Raw genomic sequence first — 19215 nt, 5'->3', positions numbered from 1 at the left:
ATCAAACAAACATACAATTGAGGCTTTCAATAGAACAATGCTGAACCTAGACAGATACCTTCTCCGTAAACAAGCCCAGGAGATACATTTTCTGCCTTATTGAGAATGTTAGCAATGTAGCATGCTTCTATCACAAAGTTATATTCAAACAACTTAGGAATAATACATGAACAAACCCTCAGACTTGGCCTCAGCTGGCAAGTAACTCCTCCAATTTTGGATGTGCACAAGTAGGCACCTTAACTTGTCTCCACTTTGTCAGTTGAACACTCCAACTTACAAAATGATCATCTAAACACCTCAAAAATTTATGTGCCACGTCAGTATTTGTGTTTACGTGTTCAACTTTATACAAAGTGAGGTGCCTACTTGTGCACACCCAAAGTTGGAGGGCATATTTGCCATTTGAGGCCAAGTTTGAGGGTCTATTTATATATTATGCCAACAACTTATAGAATGTTGTTATATTCACCATTCCAATGGAAGTCGCTTTCAACGACGGATCAGGGCATTGGCATAGTCACATAAAGTAAAGGCCTGAATCTGAAAATTATAATATTTATATTGGTCAAAAAATACATTTTATACATAAATATTAAATTTTAAAAACTCTTAAGAGAAATTTCTAGTTTCACCGCCGGATGGAGTCTCTATACCTTTGAAGTATGAGGTGTTGATTCGACTACTGGGATGAGGTGTTGATTCGACTACTGGGACTAATTAGATTTTTATAAAACAAGTTTAGTAAGTATTATTAGTACAAATATCAAATTGGATAGATTGGGAATTAAATGGGTTGTTGATTTCTCATATCCTAGCAGGGTATTTTTCTAAAAGACTTAACTCTTAAGAAATGTAATCTTGTGATAAGTGATCAGCTTTTTCTTCTTGTTCTCAATGATTTCTAGTGGCCTATCTCAGTATCAACTCCACTAGCACAAGTTTTAGGTAGTAGCTTTCTTCTTTTTATTTCGTTACAATTTTATTCTTTTTGAGGAGAAAAAAAAAAACTGAGTTCGAATCGGACTCAATCAATAACAGAGGCATGATTTTCATTTAGGAGGCTCAATATCTACTGTGCATACTAAGCCTCAAATCCGAGACCTCTAACCAAGGACGTAGAAGTACTTATCACTACAACTAAATCATTTCGCAATAAAGGGGGGAAACATGTGGCAATTGCATACCGATGAGACATAATTAACCCCAACTATTAACGGAGGGCAAAATCATGCTATTACGCATAGTTCAAGGGCAACTTTGACCCTTGCCATTTTATCTATTTATTGGACAATTCTTTTGATCATTGTCGACTTACCTACTTAAAAAGTATTATAAAACATTCCTAAGAAAAGATCATAACTGTAACATACGAGTCGACTCGTGTGTAAGTCGACTATTTCATCAGGCACCTACTATAGAAAAACATTACCTATATATACATTCTATCTTGGAATAAACCATGCACACTACCCATAACAACAGAATATGCAGAAAGGGAAAAGAAATGGTGAAATAAAGGAGATTCTATTATGTCAAGATAGTAAAGACAAACATAAGATTAAAGCAGAGGTATTACATTGCAACCTCTCGTAAAGCTCATACAGCTGTCAACCCAAAGAAGCCTAGATAAAGTCACAGAATCAGCTCTCAGAGGCGATGGTTCTCCGATGGCTCGGGGTTCTCCTTAAGCTTCTGTTAGTTTTCTTGCAGATATATATACATGGTGACCGTTGGACGTTGCTGAGCTGAGTTTAAAGACTTGGTGCCATGGTACATTTTGACTTTTCACCAGCCCATTAGTGTTTTTTTCACTCTATCCACGATTTCGGTTCTAGCTCGCCTGCTGGCTAACGGATACTCTGGCCTTTCATCCAAACGGAACCTATAGACTTCCCACTGCCGCTCTGCTGTTGAATGCCTTGCAATTGCGGCCTGCAAAAATGTGTATCGTTTAGAGCTATGGAAGCAAAAACGTGGACTGAGGAGAAATTGAGCATACGGCTACTTACAGAGAAAATACAGATTCCGAGCTTTTTTAAGGCAAATGTGACATCATAGAAAACACGCGGCCTTCCCTTTCCAGATAACTCAACAGGATTGGCAACCAGTAGTTCTGTATCTGGGCCACGACTAGCAACAGTGACTCGAAGTGGATGAAGCATCTCTTCCTTCAAGCGAGAACACAAATATTTTATGTTCTCATCATCGATAATCTTTTTCCCATCTGTTCTCTGGATAAATAGGTCTATAGTGCGATAACCCTTGGCGGTAGACTGGATTCTTCCAAAAGCAATCTAGACGTCAAAGTAACAAGCACATATGTATTAATGTTTGAATTAAGACAATACGAAAGGCAGTTCCGAACTAAAAGCACCAATGAACACATGAAGTACAGATAATCACATTCATTCGATAGTCCCAATCTTCTTTTTTCCCTTTGTTGACAATTTAGACTAGTACTCCAGCTCAAATAAGATACTCCCTCCATCCCAATTGATGTGAAGGTGTTTGACTAGGTACGAAGGTAGGGTAAGGTCTGCGTACATCCTAACCCCCCAGACCCCACTTGTGGGACAACACTGGGTATGTTGTTGTTGTGTTTGACTGGGACGAAGTTTAAGAATAAAAAGGAAGACTTTTGAAACTTGTGATCTAAAACTAGCCATAGATATTTATGTGGCTATAAATCATCTTATTAAGATAAATTAGAAGCTTAAAGACAAATTGTTACTAAATATAGAAATGTGTCACTCTCTTTTGGGACGGACTAAAAAGGAAAGAATGCCACATATATTGGGCGAGAGGGAGTAGTAGACTCCTTTTTCCTTTTGATACTCGTGGTGTCTGTACCAGCTTGCGCGCACCTTGACTAATTCCACAGGGTATGTGCTCCCTCCCACCAACACAAGTACCGGGTAACTCTATCCACCAAGGCTTGGATAGATTTGGACAGATGGGAAGAAATCACATAGTGTTTTGTAATTAATAGACTCCTTTAACACATAATATTTCACAAGACAATTTAAGATCCATCTCCACATTGAAAGTGTTTTGGTCACAACACAATTTGATTCCAGCGAACGGGCATTCATTAAGTAAATATATGGTTACCTGAATATCACAGTCCTTTGAAGTCCTCAAAATGTCATAGATGAGGCCCTTTTGATCAACACATTGTATTTGAAGCAACGTATGGCCGGGGCTCAATAAGTTATCCACAGTGATGGTTGCCTTCTTTAATTTTGCCGTATCAGAAGCAGATGACATGGGAACTGCTTCCTTGGACAATTCACAACTAAACAATTCTTCTGCAACTTCTTGTGGAAGAGAAGGGCATCCTTGCTGAACTTCACATTCAGTCCCCGACAACTGAAGTTCACAGCTAATGCAATATTCTCCCAAAACATCGCTTAGATGTTCACATGTCTCATCTCGTCTTTGTTTCGTGTGCAACAAGTCCCTGATATGAAGAATAGCAAGCACAAATGTAAAAATATTACCACATAGCCGTCAAATTAGTGATAACCTTTAATGCTTAGTTTTTTTCTCATCTGATCAGAGAAGATGAATATCACCCAAGCAGTGGCGGAGCTAGGATTCATATTAAGGGGTGTCAAAAAATATAAATATATCACAACCTAGGTTCGAACACAAGACCTTAGGTCATTTTTGCAAGCCCTTAACCACTAAGCTAAACCTTCAGCTTATGTCAAGGGGTGTCAACACTAGTATATATACCTATAAAACCAAAATTTCACCTATCTATACAATGTAATTTTTCGGCGAAGGGGTGTCATTTGACACCCCTGGGGCATGGGTAGCTCCACCCCTGCACCTAACCACATTAGTTTTCTCATCTGATCAGAGAAGATGAATATCACCCAACCACATTAGTAATGCCCAATGGGCAACGGTTAAATCATATGGTGGAAATGAGGTTTGAATTGCCAAAAGGATCAACAACAGACATTGTAGTATTCTACAACAAACACGTGAATAAATTGTCGAAGAGTCGCAGCATAACTTAGCCTACAATATCAAGCATTCCGTCCCCAGTCAACTGTTTGGTTTACTGGTCAATAGAGGCTTGCGAAAATGAATAAAATACTTCTGATAATTAGAAGGAAAAGATAGATTTATTTAACAACTACTTTGGCTGAAAATATTGCATAACCCTGTGAATATATTTGATGCTAAAGGAACAAAAGACCAACCAATCAACTAAGCTTCAATTTCAAACAAGTTGGGGTCGGCTATATGATTCCTCTATATCGGGTTGCTCTATATGGACAAGAAAATGAAGAAAAGGAAAAAATTACTACTACATTTTCGTAGAGAATTCACTAAAGGGCATCCGCGTTTGTCGTTAACATTTGCGATCTTACAGTATTGGTTCGATAAAGTGTAAGGACACATAATGCTTGGAAATTGAGTTTGATACCATAGTTTTACCTTAATGGCTGTTGGGTTTAGTTAATTCTGGTCATTTTAAAAAGGACCTTTTTCAATCTAATAGCTGGATCAGTGCAGAAGTGGATTCAGAATTTAAACTTAAAAGGGTTCAACTTTTAAGATTCTCAGCATTGTACTCATTGCACTATTAAAATTATGGTTCAGACCCAATATTTCTTAAGATTTTAGTAGGTTTTTACATATATATTTATACTCCGTGTATTTATGTATTCACATGAACCCTTAACCAAAAGGGCTACATCCACCTCTGGATCACTGTGACTCTCGTTCAACCATCAGAGATATTATCATCTTATGGCATTAGCAGCTTCAATAAAGATGCAGCAAGGCCATAGAAAAACAATCTTATACTAAATAGAGCACCATAAGACAATTAGGTTAAAGATCAAACGCGGCGTAAACCTGTTGAGAACTTCAAGAGACTTACATGCTATCTGTTATGAAGAAGAGATCCAAAACTTTGTCGTCCGGTGTTGTCATAACTTTTACTCTTTGAATTGTTAGCTCAAGCTCGCAAAGGATCTTAGTAACATCTTAAAAGCAAAAATAACCACATGAGAACTTTACAAAGCCATGTGCGAGTAAAAAAGCAAAAAGAGTTAGACGCATTATACTTACCATGTAGCAACCCTTTCCTGTCTAGGCAAAACACCTTCAATAGGTAAACTGTAGGAGGTGGAGAAGCGGTAGATTGTTGGCTTAGGTAAAACGAAATCATGCATGAGGGGCATGTAGACACAAGCCTATTTTTCAAGCTTCCCCAATCAACCTTTAGCGAGCTTGGACGTGGGACAACCCATAGTACTATGTAACACCATTTCCCATCGGTGGCAAAATCTGCATTAATTTATTCATCATGAAGGCGTTAAATTCAAAGACGGCAATAATGGAGCTAACACACATTCCGTCAGGAAAATGCAAGAACTTGAAAACACATAAGTTGGAAGCAAGCAACGCGATGGTTCATTAATCTGTTTTTTTCTCTCCTCTCCCACTAACAGCTTTAGCTTAACACTGAGTACTAAACATAGATAGGCAAACAAGAAGATCAAAGCTTATCCATCAACATTTTTTCCACTTTCTGTTAATAGTACAGAAGATAAAATTTACACAAAAAGCACCAACTTTTAGCCACCATTTCAACACATTGAAATACCTTGCTATTACCAGAGGCGAAGATAGAAGCCCAGATACAGGTTCGTCCGAATCCAGTAGCCTTTGCTCAAACAGTATATTTTTATTAAAAAATTCATAAAATATGTACATAACATAAAATTAGTACTTGAAATCTCTCGTTCTAAAATTCAGAACCCATAAAGTTGAAATCTTGGCTTCGCCCTTGTGCTATTACAACATACAACATACATACAAATCATAAATACGTACACATTAAATTAGAACCCATTTATTAGTACTTGAAATCTCTCGTTCTAAAATTCAGAACCCATAAAGTTGAAATCTTGGCTCCGCCCTCGTGCTATTACAACATATAACATACATACAAATCATAAATACGTACACATTAAATTAGAACCCATTTATTAGTACTTAAAATCCTTGTTCTAAAATTCAGAACCCATAAAGTTGAAATCTTGGCTCCGCCGTCGTGCAATTACAACATATAACATACATACAAATCATAAATACGTACACATTAAATTAGAACCCATTTATTAGTACTTAAAATCCTCGTTCTAAAATTCAAAACCCATAAAGTTGAAATCTTGGCTCCGCCCTCGTGCAATTACAACATATAACATACATACAAATCATAAATACGTACACATTAAATTAGAACCCATTTATTAGTACTTAAAATCCCCGTTCTAAAATTCAGAACCCATAAAGTTGAAATCTTGGCTCCGCCCTCGTGCTATTACAACATATATCATACATACAAAATTACAAATCAACCACAGACCATCAACTTATCAAGCAAATAAATTCCATAAAACCAAAACAAGATCATTAAAAACCAAAAAAAAAGGGCCAACAAATTAAAAACAAAAAAGATAGATCTAAAAATAAATAAAAAATAGAAAATTATAATAATTGGAATAATTGTTTACCTCCACGAGTAACATAAAGTCCAAATTCAAGAACAATTCTACATAAATCACATCCAAGCCCAGTTTTATCGGGGCAATTTATGGTTATAACAGTCGGGTCACCCGTTTTCACAGCATGTTCAATCAAAACAACATCGTCCCATGCAACACCCATTTTGACCCGACTGGATTTTTTCCGGTACCGGAATTTTGAGAAAATTTATCCGGGCGAGTACATAATATAAGAAACTTTGAGGGGTTTTTTAAGAAAAAAATGGCCGCCCCCTGTTCCGTAAACAAATTCGATGGTTTTATTTATATTTCAGTGATGTTATAATTGTTGCTGTTGAAGATGTTGTTTTGTTTGAAAATGGGACCCACAGACACATCGTATACACGTCAGATGTGTTTTGGCTTTTTTCACTAGCAAATAAAATAATTTTGTAGTTTTTTTTTTTTTTTTTTTTTTTTTTGCCCTTTTGTGTCTTATTATTCGCTTTTGTGAACGAACAAGAATTGTGAGATTTGCTCGTTTGAATTAGTTGAAAAAAAAGTGATTTTTAAGCATGAGTGTTTAAAGTATTTTTTTAAGTGCTAAAAGTTATTTTAAAAATAAGCAGTTATGTGTTTGGATAAAAGTAATTAAAGGGTTTTTAGAAGTAAGGATAGTATTGGAATTAACAGAAATTATAAAGGATAAACGGGTTAAGTTGTTGGTCAAACCAAAATGGTTATTAAGCAAAAAAAATAAAAAATAGGGTTGAGCAACTTCTTGATTTTGTCTTATTTTAAGCACTTTTTAACTTAATTTAAGCAGTTTTTTATTTTACCAAATTCTCAAATAAGTTAAAAATGACTTATAAGCTGGTTTGACCACCTTATAAGCCAATCCAAACGGGCTCTTACTCGGTATCTAGTACTCCCTCCGTCTGTCTTACTTTTTTTTTGGGGTCCATTTAAAAAGAATGTCACTTTCCTTTTCTGGCAACTTTTAGTTTCAATTTTTCGCGGGCCATGTTTAAGACCGCAAAATTGAAGGGCATTCTGATACATTCTATACATCTTTGATTTAATATCATGAGATGCAAAAAACTTCTTTACTTTCTTAACTTCGTGCCAAGATAAAACAAGACAAAAATTTTGAAACGGAGGAAGTATTTGATTTGGAAAGAGACGAAGTAGTCGAGATTTGAAGTGTATGGTTCTGAACATGTCAGTGGATACATAATTCATTTAGTTATTGGATTCATAATTGAATAATTGTGCATACTCAATAAACTTTTTTAACACAAATGGAAGATCTAAGCAAAAATTATTAGGTTCGTCCGAATTAAGTATGAATGCTATAGCTCCACCCTTGATTTTGGATCTAACAATCCGCATTCACATCGAAAAAGATCTCAGTTTCAAGGTATAGAGTTCTCTAGCAAAGGCAATTTTAGTTTCAACACTCAAATCCAAAATTTCTGATTACATTATAATTTCTAGGATTCGTTATATGTACTAGACCCTTTTTTTAATTTTTTATTACTTAGGAGAGAGGAAGGGGATTACAACATGGGATTCCAACCCTCACCGATAAGATGAAAGTTCAGGTAGTCAATCAACTGAGCTACATCAACTGAGCTACTAGATGAGTGATTAAATGATGAAAAAGTTAATAATTCTAAAAAAAAAAAAAAAGAATATTCACAAGCAAAAGGACTAAAATCACACATTTCGTGAAGATTAATTGTGTTTAGTTAAATATTATAAGAGCTAAAACTAAAATTTATAAATGATTCAGTGATCGAAAATGCTATTAACCATATAAAAATATGTTTGTCAGTAGTACTTTATTAGGAGTATAATAAGTATACTTTTGGCCTTTACATCTTAGATCCATCTTTTAATTAATGAAGATTCGAAGATCATTACCATGTGATTTTTACATTGTTTAGTTTGTTATCATTATTTTTAATATGTTTTTGTTATTCAAATATATAGTGATTAGTGATTCTTCTTATAGCATATTCCGTCTTAAACACAAGATTATAATATTATGAGCTTTGCAAGTGAAAACGGACCATTATCATTTATCAATGATATTTAAGAATTTTGCTCTTTAAAATATGTACGTACTCCAACTTTTTCTAAATTCTAGATTATGATTTACTACCTCTAATTAGGTTACTATTAGTTAAAGCGTAATTGATTAACTATATTTGGTTACAATGTTTACATTAAATCGAATTATGGAGAGAGAAAGAGCGTAACACATTAAAGAAATGTGTCTTTGTGTGGAATTGAAGTAATATATTACACATTTAATCAATTTCAAATCAAGTTACACAAAAATTTGATTTCAAAACTATTTAATTCAAGTTTGAGTTGTGGAAATAAAATTTGTTTTTGCCATAGAGTATTTTTACTTCAAAATGAGACTCCTCATATTACTTGGGCCTTAAAATAAGTCCTTTAAGGAAGAGCAGTCATTACCAACAATTAGGCACCTTAATCAAGAAGCTAACTTTATAGAAAGAGGAACGACCTGATTAGTTGCACTAATTTGAGTGATATTGGACACTAAATTAAAAAAAAAAAAAAAATTAAAATTAAAATTAAAGTAAAGCTCATTTTGAGACAGCAACATTTCACCATTAAAAGGAAGTACTGCTGACTGTACTATATTCCAATACACTTTACATGAACCTACTTAAATTTATTAATGTTGTTAATTTGTATTGGAAGGGCCATGTTTTGAAAGATATTATTTTTAAATTCATAGATAATCGATTATGTTTCCACTTGTTGTACAAGGTCAATATTTATATTCAACATTTGTTTATCCAATACGGAAACTTGATTTTTCTAATAAGTGATGAGGAGAATTATGCAATTCTTTTTATTATCTCCACGGGTTGTGTACAACAAAATTGTCTGTTCATATAAATTATTAAAATCATTGAGGTTGTGTCGTCAATTCAACAACAACCTATAACAAAGTTGGAGGTAGGTGCTCTAAAAATCATTATAATTCTAACCATTGGGCATTGATAATTTTCATCAAAAAAAGAACATGTTAACGCAAACTCAAGAATCCTTTTAAAAAAAAATTAAAAAAATGAGGATTTGCTTAAATAACTTATCTACATAAATAATAATTACTTTCTTTGTCTCATTTTTGTGAACTATTTAATTTTTAATCTATCCCAAGAAAACGACATTTTTATCGTTAAAGAGAATTTAATTTAACTTCTTATTTCACTTTAATAACATAATTTTATATCCACATAAACGTCGATGGCGTGTTTTGGTAGTTCATTATTTCCTATAAAATGTGAAGGGACTTTCGGTAATTGTCTTAACCTATGAGAAATGTAATGGAAAATATTTTCCCAGTAATTTATTAATCTAATTTTTTTTTCAGTAGAATCAACGTAGTTATATTTGCATGGAATTTAACGAAATTTTTACATTTTTTATGGTGCAAAAATATAAGCAAATATATTAACTAATTTAATTTCCAGAAACTTCAACATGTAGTTGCTATTTGGTTGTACAATCTTATCCAATAATTGAAGTTGACCTGTCCTTTGCCCTGGAATGATTTTGCAACTTGTCCTTTGTTTGAAGGCAATAAAAACGGTACTCGATTCTAATTAATGTGACATAACGTGACATAAAATTTTAAAATACAACAACTTTTAAAAGAGAGAAGAAAAATAGAAAATAAAAAATAAACCTAGATAGCGGCTCACTCAATTATTTAAACTAAAAATGAACGTCAGATGTATAACATATGTATAATTTAGTATATAATTAACATATAATCTATGCGTACCGACTAAAAAAAGAAATGTAAATTTGACCGGCTAGGTATATAAAGATTAATCCTTTGAAAATGTTATTATTAAACATGGCATAGCGTTTGTATGGCTACAACAACTTTTGAAATGTGTAGCTATTTCATAACATTGTTACTAAAGCTTCTTATTAAGGTTATAACGAGAAGTATAAATTTTAACGAGAAGTATAAATTTAAGTCTTTTCAAATTTTAAAATATGCAATTTTTTTTGTAACGGACTTAAAAGAAGAGTGTCGCAAACTGGAACCGGAAAAGTATTAGGCAGCTGCTAAGTAGTAAACAATTCCAATAAGACACTCAAGAAGATTTTAGACAAATCTGAGAGCCACCAAACACTAGTAGAGTCCCTAATATGGTAATTACGTTATAAAGTTGTTTAGTTATGTTGTCTTAAGAAAGGGTGTGTTTTTCTTACTTATTTTATCATGCGTTTTCAGCATTTCTTTTTTAAAAATAGATTATGAACAAGTTATTTGGAGAATGTTCATCACAATTTTGATTAGTGCTCCTTATTTTTTATTTTTCTTAAAGAAGTTTTCCTAAGGCATTTTCCAAACATACACCCAACAACAACAACAACATATATATTCGATGCGTAATCATCACAATGAGTGTGAGAAAAGAACTATATTCAGATCTTATCCCTACTGGCCAGACAGATAGAGATCGCTTTTAACACGTAGAATCACTCAAGGAAAAGCATTTCTCCAAACAAACACACAATACTCTTAATTCTAATATGTTTTTCATGTTTATGTCTAAATTTATGGGTTTTTCTTTCATCCAGGGAGATGTGAGAAATTTGAAATGATATATACGTTTTTAAAGTTTTTCATTTGGTATTCGATGTGTGCATTACAATACTGATTAATCTGGATAGTATCTTTTTATTCTGAGAATCCAACACGACACCTCGGAGCAAAAACAGATAGACTCTATCCATCCAACTACAATCATTGATGTTGTTATATAAGTGATCTAAGAAGTTGTTTAGGCATTTTTTTAGTTTTCTTTTTTGCCGTTTTTTCCATTTATAGGTCACCTGATATTTGTAGGAGTAACATCTAGTATATAACACTTAAATCTCTAAATTTAAGTAAATAAATTTATTCACCCCTTATCTTGATGATTACAGACTTCATATGAACCTTATCCTAATGAGTGATTGATGTAAAAACATACGCACACAAAAAAGGAGAAATAAATTAGCAAACGGAGAAACATGAAGTGACATGAATTGAGTGGATCCAATGCAACGTCAAAAGATCATGCTGATGCAAGGATAAGTTTTGTCATAACTACCGTCAAAGGATGTGGTGCGGCGGATAGGTTATTCGTCCGTTTACTAGAGCTCTCGAGTTCGAGCATTGGATATGAAAAAATTCTTAGTTGGAAATGTTTTTTTTCAAATGAAGCCTTGCGCGGCATGAATCCGAATATAATCAGGCTTCAATGCGGGTTCCTCACCAAGTGGGAAACAAAAGAAAAAATATTGTTATAACCAATTCAAATATGTGTTACTGGTCTTGCGCGTCAGGAAGTCTCATTTTGCATGGTTAGAATTCGAAATTTTAGTATTAGTCGAATACTAAAGCGGATATCAGACACCTAGTGAAAAATAAAATAAAAGTGTTGCTGGTCTCTTCCAACACTAGTCATAGATTATTTCATGGAAGGGTGAGCATAGTTTGGGCAAAATTAAAATTCAATTATTTCATGGAAGGGTGAGCATAGTTTGGGCAAAATTAAAATTCAAACCGAAATTTGAATTTTTTTTGTATTTTTATTTGGATGGTGAAAATGAGCAAATCATAGTTCATAACAAAACTAATACGCTATTAGAAAGCCTTTCTAAAAAATACACCATCAATTGATCGAATTTTAGTTCAATAAAAAAGAAAAATTGAACATGAGTTATAGTTAACTACTCTTTAATATAATCTTCTGACATAATTGGTAAGAGTAGATTTGTTATAAATATACTATCAACTTGCAGATCTTTTTTAGTATTTGATAAACATTGTTAGTAAATATATCTACCAACTTATGAATTTTTTTTACAAAACATAAACCTAGGGGTCCAGTTTTACTTTAAAAAAAAATGAAATCACGATCTAGAATCTCAAATAATATCTTTTTCGAGAATTTAAAATTTAAAATGATGATATAAAATTGAAATTGAACTTTTATGTAAATTTTATAAATAAATGCTTATTTAAAATTAAAATATAAAATTATGATTTCATATTGAATGACAAAAATGTCTATCAAGTACTAGTTATTTGAAATTGCCTAGAGCCTATAAGAATTGAGTAGTACTAGTTGATTTGACTACAGCTTATTAGTGGCACGTGATTTTACTATTTGGACTACTCGATTTTCAAGACGACTACTTTCACTATAACACATTAAGACAAAATGGTGGCCTAATCGGACTGTACTAATTTGCTGGATATGTACAATAAATAGAAACTACAATACCCAAATTCAAAATTTAAGGCAGATTGCCTGGAAAATAATATTACATTAATAACGTCGAGGGATTTTTTCAATTTTTTAACAACACGCTTATATGCTTGAATTGTGAGGAAACACTGTTATTAATCACAAAAAAAAAAAAAGCAAAAAAATGCAAAAAAGGAGCGTAAATAACTGGAATTCACATTCGATAGAGACTCTAATTCAAAATCAGTATATGTTTGTGTGACAAAGATTTCATTAACCAAAAAAAAAAAAAAAGGATAAAAGATTCAAAACAATGTTGTAAATATTATGGGATTTCCCCAATTTTGCAACAAAATGCTCATGTGCTCGAAATATTAAGAACTGTACAGTGTAGTTTTGCTCCGCCCATATTAAAGCAAGGAAATTAGTTAAAAGAGGTCTTAATAAAAATGAATAAACGTAAATGACACTCATATGACTCTACGTACGCATGAAGCGATTACTGACATAATATAAAAACGATCATTATTACTTTAAAAATTATCATAATAAGTGTCACTTTAGACAAATTTTTTTGTCTCATAATAAATGTCACCTTAGAAAATCAAAACATAAATTAACTAGTTTTTTCTAATTCTATCCTTAGATAATAAAGTAACATTTAAATGATGATTGAAAAAGCCATATAGTAACTTGGTATTCTTTTGAATTTAATGTCAAAAAGTAGCACGTTGCATGCGTTTGGGAATAAAAAAGTAAAAATAGTTTATTTTTATTATATAGGGTAATTTGGTAAGCTTCACAATACATTATTAATTTCTTAATATGCGTATTTTTACCTTTAAAAGTTATAAACTTATTATGAGACGGACTGATCAGTGGAACTTTCACATTTTCAAAAAAATTGTAGGCACTAAACTTGGCTTGAAATGATTAAAACTAGAAACAATAAGACTCAAACTAAAAATTAAAATCTAGTGCAAAAATCCTGGAAAAATAGTAATCAGTGAAAGATTCGAAACAATAGTAGAAATTTTATGTGATTTTCCCAATTTTTGAAGCAACTCTCTTATATGCAATTGCGAAGAAACACTGCTCAAGCTCACCCCCGAAAGAAAAAGAAAAAAAAAAAGTCAAAAATCATTTGGTGATCTAGTTTACAAAAAGTATACATAGTGTAAAAAATCACTGGAATTCAAAATTGGGGAGAAAGAAGAATGAGAGTGATAGCAAACCATTTCATTGATACGCCAATCCAGTAAATTACATTAACAACACCAAACAAACAACAATAAAATTAAACACTGATTAACAAATTTTTAACCACCAAACCCATAGAGAGTTCTTCCTTGTCTCTTCAAGGAATAAACAACGTCCATAGCAGTAACAGTCTTTCTCCTAGCATGCTCAGTGTAGGTAACAGCATCACGTATCACATTCTCCAAGAATATCTTCAACACTCCACGTGTCTCCTCATATATCAACCCACTTATCCTCTTCACTCCACCTCTTCTCGCTAACCTCCTTATTGCTGGCTTAGTTATTCCCTGAATGTTATCTCTTAGAACTTTACGGTGTCGTTTTGCTCCTCCTTTTCCTAAACCCTTGCCTCCCTTTCCACGGCCAGACATTTTTGATAAATTGATTTGAGAAAGATTGAGTTTCTAGGATTTGAAGTGATGGTGAAAGGAAATGTGGAGGGTGGGATTTATATAATGGAAAATTTTGGAGGGGCTTTTGAATTTTTGGGGTGGATGATTTTGGCGGTTGATTGAATTTTATGAAATTTTTAATGGACGGTTTGAGATTGCGATCCGTGTGTGTTGTTTTTGCTCATTGTGGACCGTCGATGTTAGGCAATCGATGGACAGTTGTTATTTGTGTATTCTAAGCGGATTGATGACCTGCCCTGTGTTTTGTAATTTTTGTCCCTAAATGTTTTTGCTGCCCGCCCATTTGCACCAATGTAATTAGTCCTTGACTCGTGAAGTGTGTATTATGTTACTCCTGTTACTAGCAAGAAAACACGTTATGATTATAGTAATATTAAACAGCTTTTTAACTATGGTTTGACATTAATTTTTAAAATTTCATTTGGTTAATCAATCCTAGTCAAAAGATCGTAATTTGATACCCAATATATAAATCAGAGTTCATATCCTAGTTGAATTAATATTTTTCACATAATTTAATTCTTAGGAGCCGTTTGGACATGATTGAGATGAAATCATGTTTGGACATGCAATTTGGATTTCTTAAGTTGCAGTTTTTTTTATAAACATAAAAATCCCACAAGTTGTGAAAACCATAAAAAAAACTTCTCTATTCTTATACAATCTTACCAAAATAAAAATCACAAAGATTAATAAAATTAAAACTGTGGGCGCCTTTTTAAAAATATAACGTAATTGATCAAACTTTAGTTCAATAAAAAGCTTGATCAAAATTTAATGAATAGTTAAGTAACTACTTTTTAATATAATCCCACATGATAAACATGATTGGTAAATATATTTTACCAACTTGCGCATTAATATTTAATACAAATGGTTGAAAACATGATTGGTAAATATATCTACCAACTTATGGGTCCTTTTTTACAAAATATAAACGTATTTTGGGTCAAATTTTACATTTATATTTTTTGAAATCATGATTTCAAATCTCAAAAGCTTTTGGATGATTTGAATTTTATCTCAATAGATAGAAATTAAAGATAAATCGCGCGCATTATCCTAGTTGAATTATTATCTTTCATAAAATTTGACTCTTAGTTCAACAAGACAGTAGCAGCTATGAGGCCAATTGGGTTCAGAGCGGTATTTTTGGCCTACAAATTATTTCTCATGTTTCAACTAAGCATAGTAAAATTTCACTTAATTAAAATTGCATAACCGTGGTTCCACGTCTTTTATTACCCATTTTACGATCTCCAAGTCCATGGACCCGATTCATACTCAATTTTCCTCCGATATTTCTGTACACTAAATTCAAATGGGAGGTACTGTTAGATTAGTAAGCAAATGCTTGTGATATTCAGAACATGATAAATAAAGTATTGAAATGAGATTTGCTATCATTAACTAAAGGTCTCATCTCGAGCCTGTGAATGGACAAACTCTTGACAGATTGTGTTTCCTCCTTTGATGAACTCTACTCAGCACAAATATGAATTCGTTGAACTGGTGGATTCAGAATACTAGCTGATTATACCAACAAAAAAAATATGATTGTCTACTTGTACTAGCTTATTTTAGGATGCAGACAGTTTTGTTGCTTTTACATAATGAAATTGTGACAAAACATCTCGAAGTTCAAGAAAATATACTAGCAAACAACTACTACTACCTGAAATTGTGTTAATGCAGTTAACAATTGACATTGAAATATTGTATTACTAGAAATCACCATAAAACTAAACTTGTATATATATAAACAGCTAAATCTAGTTCCTCATGCTATGTCAGATGACCTTTTTGGTGAAAGGAAATTCATTACTCTAAACTGTTGATTATGACCATAGTAATCAGTAATACTCTCTCTGAGAGCCACTATTGGAGAGTCCGGTCTTGAAGTGGGGAAGGCCTATGCTACAGTAAGCAAAAAAGTAGGTCGAAGTTACGAAGTCACTGAGTTGAAAAGGAGTGGAATGAAAGCAAACAAGTCCACCGGTCGACAAAGGGCTTCTATCTACAGGTGCTTTCATTATGGATCAATCGACTTGTCACGATTGATTAGATCAAAAACAATTCTTGAATGAGGCCAAGGATGAATCGAAAAAGAAATCTTATTGGTTCTACCTCCTATTTTTTATGCAGAGAATGAATCTTTTTCTCAAACGACAAGAAAAAAATGAGTCCCGATCTCCTGCGCAAATGATTCTACCACCAAAAGCTGTTAGTCCGACAAGAACAACAACATTTCTAATACTTCCGGTAGAATCATCATCCGGATAAAAACCTCTGTCATCAAAAGCAACTACCAATAGAACATGTGAACATAAAAGAAGTTTGCTTAATCCTGGTTTTCTTTACTTTTTTGTCCCTCAAAAATCCAAGACGTTTAGCCTTCATGATGGGAGTATGCTACATTGCTAGCATTCTTAAAATCTTAGGGGACTGGTAAGGATATTTAAGGAACCTTCACTTTCTCTCAAACAACTAGACTGCAAATGTAATAACACTACCAATCAAGAAACATGTACAAATAAAGCTTCTGATACAGAATAAAGTGTCATTTACAGTCCTAAAATGGAAGAATGAAATTCCTCTTCAAACTCAAAAATATAATTTGTGTAATCAATCACAGATCTGAGTTATTAGTTGCTTACTTGCTTTAACCGATTGAATTTGGTTAATTTTATTTTAAACCCCTTTACTGCATGTTTATGACATGTTACAAGTCCATATATAACAAAGCCACATAAAATACTAGCAAAACACAAACAACTGCACCATTCATAGAAGATAAACAGAAGAATTAATGAGATCCATTTCATTAAACACAAACCCATCAATTACAATGATCTCATAACATTCACCTACATAATATTATAACCAAAACACCACCTAGATTCATCAACCCAACAACAAAACAAATTAAAATATACCAAATCAACCACCGAAACCATAAAGGGTTCTTCCTTGTCTCTTCAAGGAGTAAACAACATCCATAGCAGTAACGGTCTTTCTCCTAGCATGCTCAGTGTAGGTAACAGCATCACGTATCACATTCTCCAAGAATATCTTCAGCACGCCACGTGTCTCTTCATATATCAACCCACTTATTCTCTTCACTCCACCTCTTCTCGCTAATCTCCTTATTGCTGGCTTAGTTATTCCCTGAATGTTATCTCTTAGAACTTTACGGTGTCGTTTTGCTCCTCCCTTTCCTAAACCCTTTCCTCCTTTACCACGGCCAGACATTTTTGATAGAATAAATTGAAATGAGAAGAGAGAATATTTGTTTTGATTTGTGATGGAAATGAAATTGGGATTGGGTCAGGGTTTTATAAGGGTTTGATTTGGGGATTTGGGGTTTTTGGGTTTTGGCGGTAGGATTTGAATTTTTGTTTCGAGAAATTTGGGGATGAAATTTTTGTTTTGCTGGGAACCGTTTGATGAAGTGTGTATCTAACGGTGTAAAATTATTTTGTTGCTTAAATGTGGATAGATGTGTAGATAGAAGGACGCGGATCGGTGACGTGGTGTGTGGAAGCATTTTGTTTCGCCAAAAAAGAAACCATTTATTTCAAAATTTGTGCAATACTCCCTCCATTCCAAATAAATGAATTTCTAGTACTTTTTTTATAATCCAAAATAATGAATTTTCGAAGTTCAAGGGCATCCTGTTAGTTAATTTTATTCAAAATTATATTTCTCTCTAATGATTTTTTCAACTCCCAACATTGACTGTCTCTAGTTTTAAGACAAGGTTGGAAAACGTAAAAGGGTAATATTAATAAATTGCCCTGTAATTAATGTTATTAATTATCTTTTTTAAGAGTGCGTCACACGTTAAAAGTTCATTTATTTGAAATGGAATGGGTAGTAATGTACTAAGGGGTCGTTTGGTACGCGGACTAAATTATCCCGTAATCCCAAGGATAGTGGGATAAGGTGGATATCTCATCCTTAATATTGTGCTTCATTTTATCTCTGTAAAGTAAAAGGTATAAATTTATATCTTCTACCAAATATGGTACAAAAAATTAGTATTGGGATATTCCAGCTTATACCATGCACCAAACGACCCCTAAGGGGTCATTTGATAGTTGGTTAGAGTTATGCAGGTATTATATGTATCATTTTATGCAAAAATTAGTTATGCAGGGGTGTAGTTGTTATTGTTATTCATGTGTTAGTTATTCCACCATCTATCCTGCATAAAATAATATATAGATTCTCTTATAACGTATACGCATGTATTAGTTATGTGATTTTTCAAATTGCAAACCCAGTGACGTATTAATTTTATACATGAATAATTTACCTCCAAACCAGCTATCAAACATTACATTATCATTTATGGAGGATTTAATGCCTGCATAACTCACCTCTAAACCAGCTATTGATCAGTCATGTGTTTATTACACTTTTTACCTCAGCATATTCAACCAAATTCCTCTCACTCTATGATGCAATACGGAAATGGAAAGAGACCGTAAATATAAGAACAAGAAGGTAAAGATAGAAAGACACAAAAAAGGAATTAATTGATAATAAAGGTTTTTAACCAATATAAATTTGTAATTGATAATCCAAAAAGCACACAATCTCTTCGTAGGCGTTTGGCCATCCCATAGGTTTCAAACCCCAAACCATCTAAAAAGGCATGATTTGGGGTTTGAAACCATGGTTTCAATTTCTTAAATATAAAATTTAACTCATAAGTTTATA

At 33.0% G+C, this 19215-nt stretch overlaps 3 protein-coding genes across 3 annotated transcripts; all 3 read right to left on the bottom strand.

Annotated features, from left to right (window-relative positions):
- Window positions 1-1418: 1418 nt before the first annotated feature.
- LOC132068177 (ACT domain-containing protein ACR9-like) lies at window positions 1419-6833 on the bottom strand. Its single transcript, XM_059461681.1, has 6 exons — window positions 6546-6833; window positions 5095-5313; window positions 4904-5009; window positions 3115-3463; window positions 2013-2297; window positions 1419-1935 (listed from the first exon to the last, which is right to left on the bottom strand). Exons 1-6 carry the CDS (start codon window positions 6697-6699, stop codon window positions 1789-1791), a joined length of 1260 nt encoding a protein of 419 aa, XP_059317664.1. The 5' UTR covers window positions 6700-6833; the 3' UTR covers window positions 1419-1788.
- Window positions 6834-14043: 7210 nt separating this feature from the next.
- LOC132068175 (histone H4-like) lies at window positions 14044-14514 on the bottom strand. The gene has a single exon (XM_059461677.1). It carries the CDS (start codon window positions 14446-14448, stop codon window positions 14137-14139), a length of 312 nt encoding a protein of 103 aa, XP_059317660.1. The 5' UTR covers window positions 14449-14514; the 3' UTR covers window positions 14044-14136.
- Window positions 14515-17284: 2770 nt separating this feature from the next.
- LOC132068174 (histone H4-like) lies at window positions 17285-17816 on the bottom strand. Its single transcript, XM_059461676.1, has one exon. The coding sequence runs from the start codon at window positions 17740-17742 to the stop codon at window positions 17431-17433; it is 312 nt and encodes a 103-aa protein (XP_059317659.1). The 5' UTR covers window positions 17743-17816; the 3' UTR covers window positions 17285-17430.
- Window positions 17817-19215: the final 1399 nt, after the last annotated feature.

Source organism: Lycium ferocissimum, chromosome 8 (assembly GCF_029784015.1).
Source record: "Lycium ferocissimum isolate CSIRO_LF1 chromosome 8, AGI_CSIRO_Lferr_CH_V1, whole genome shotgun sequence".
In the NCBI taxonomy this organism is placed as follows: domain Eukaryota; kingdom Viridiplantae; phylum Streptophyta; class Magnoliopsida; order Solanales; family Solanaceae; genus Lycium; species Lycium ferocissimum.
Note: the sequence above shows the minus strand (reverse complement) of the source record. Positions and strands in the feature narration are given on the sequence as shown.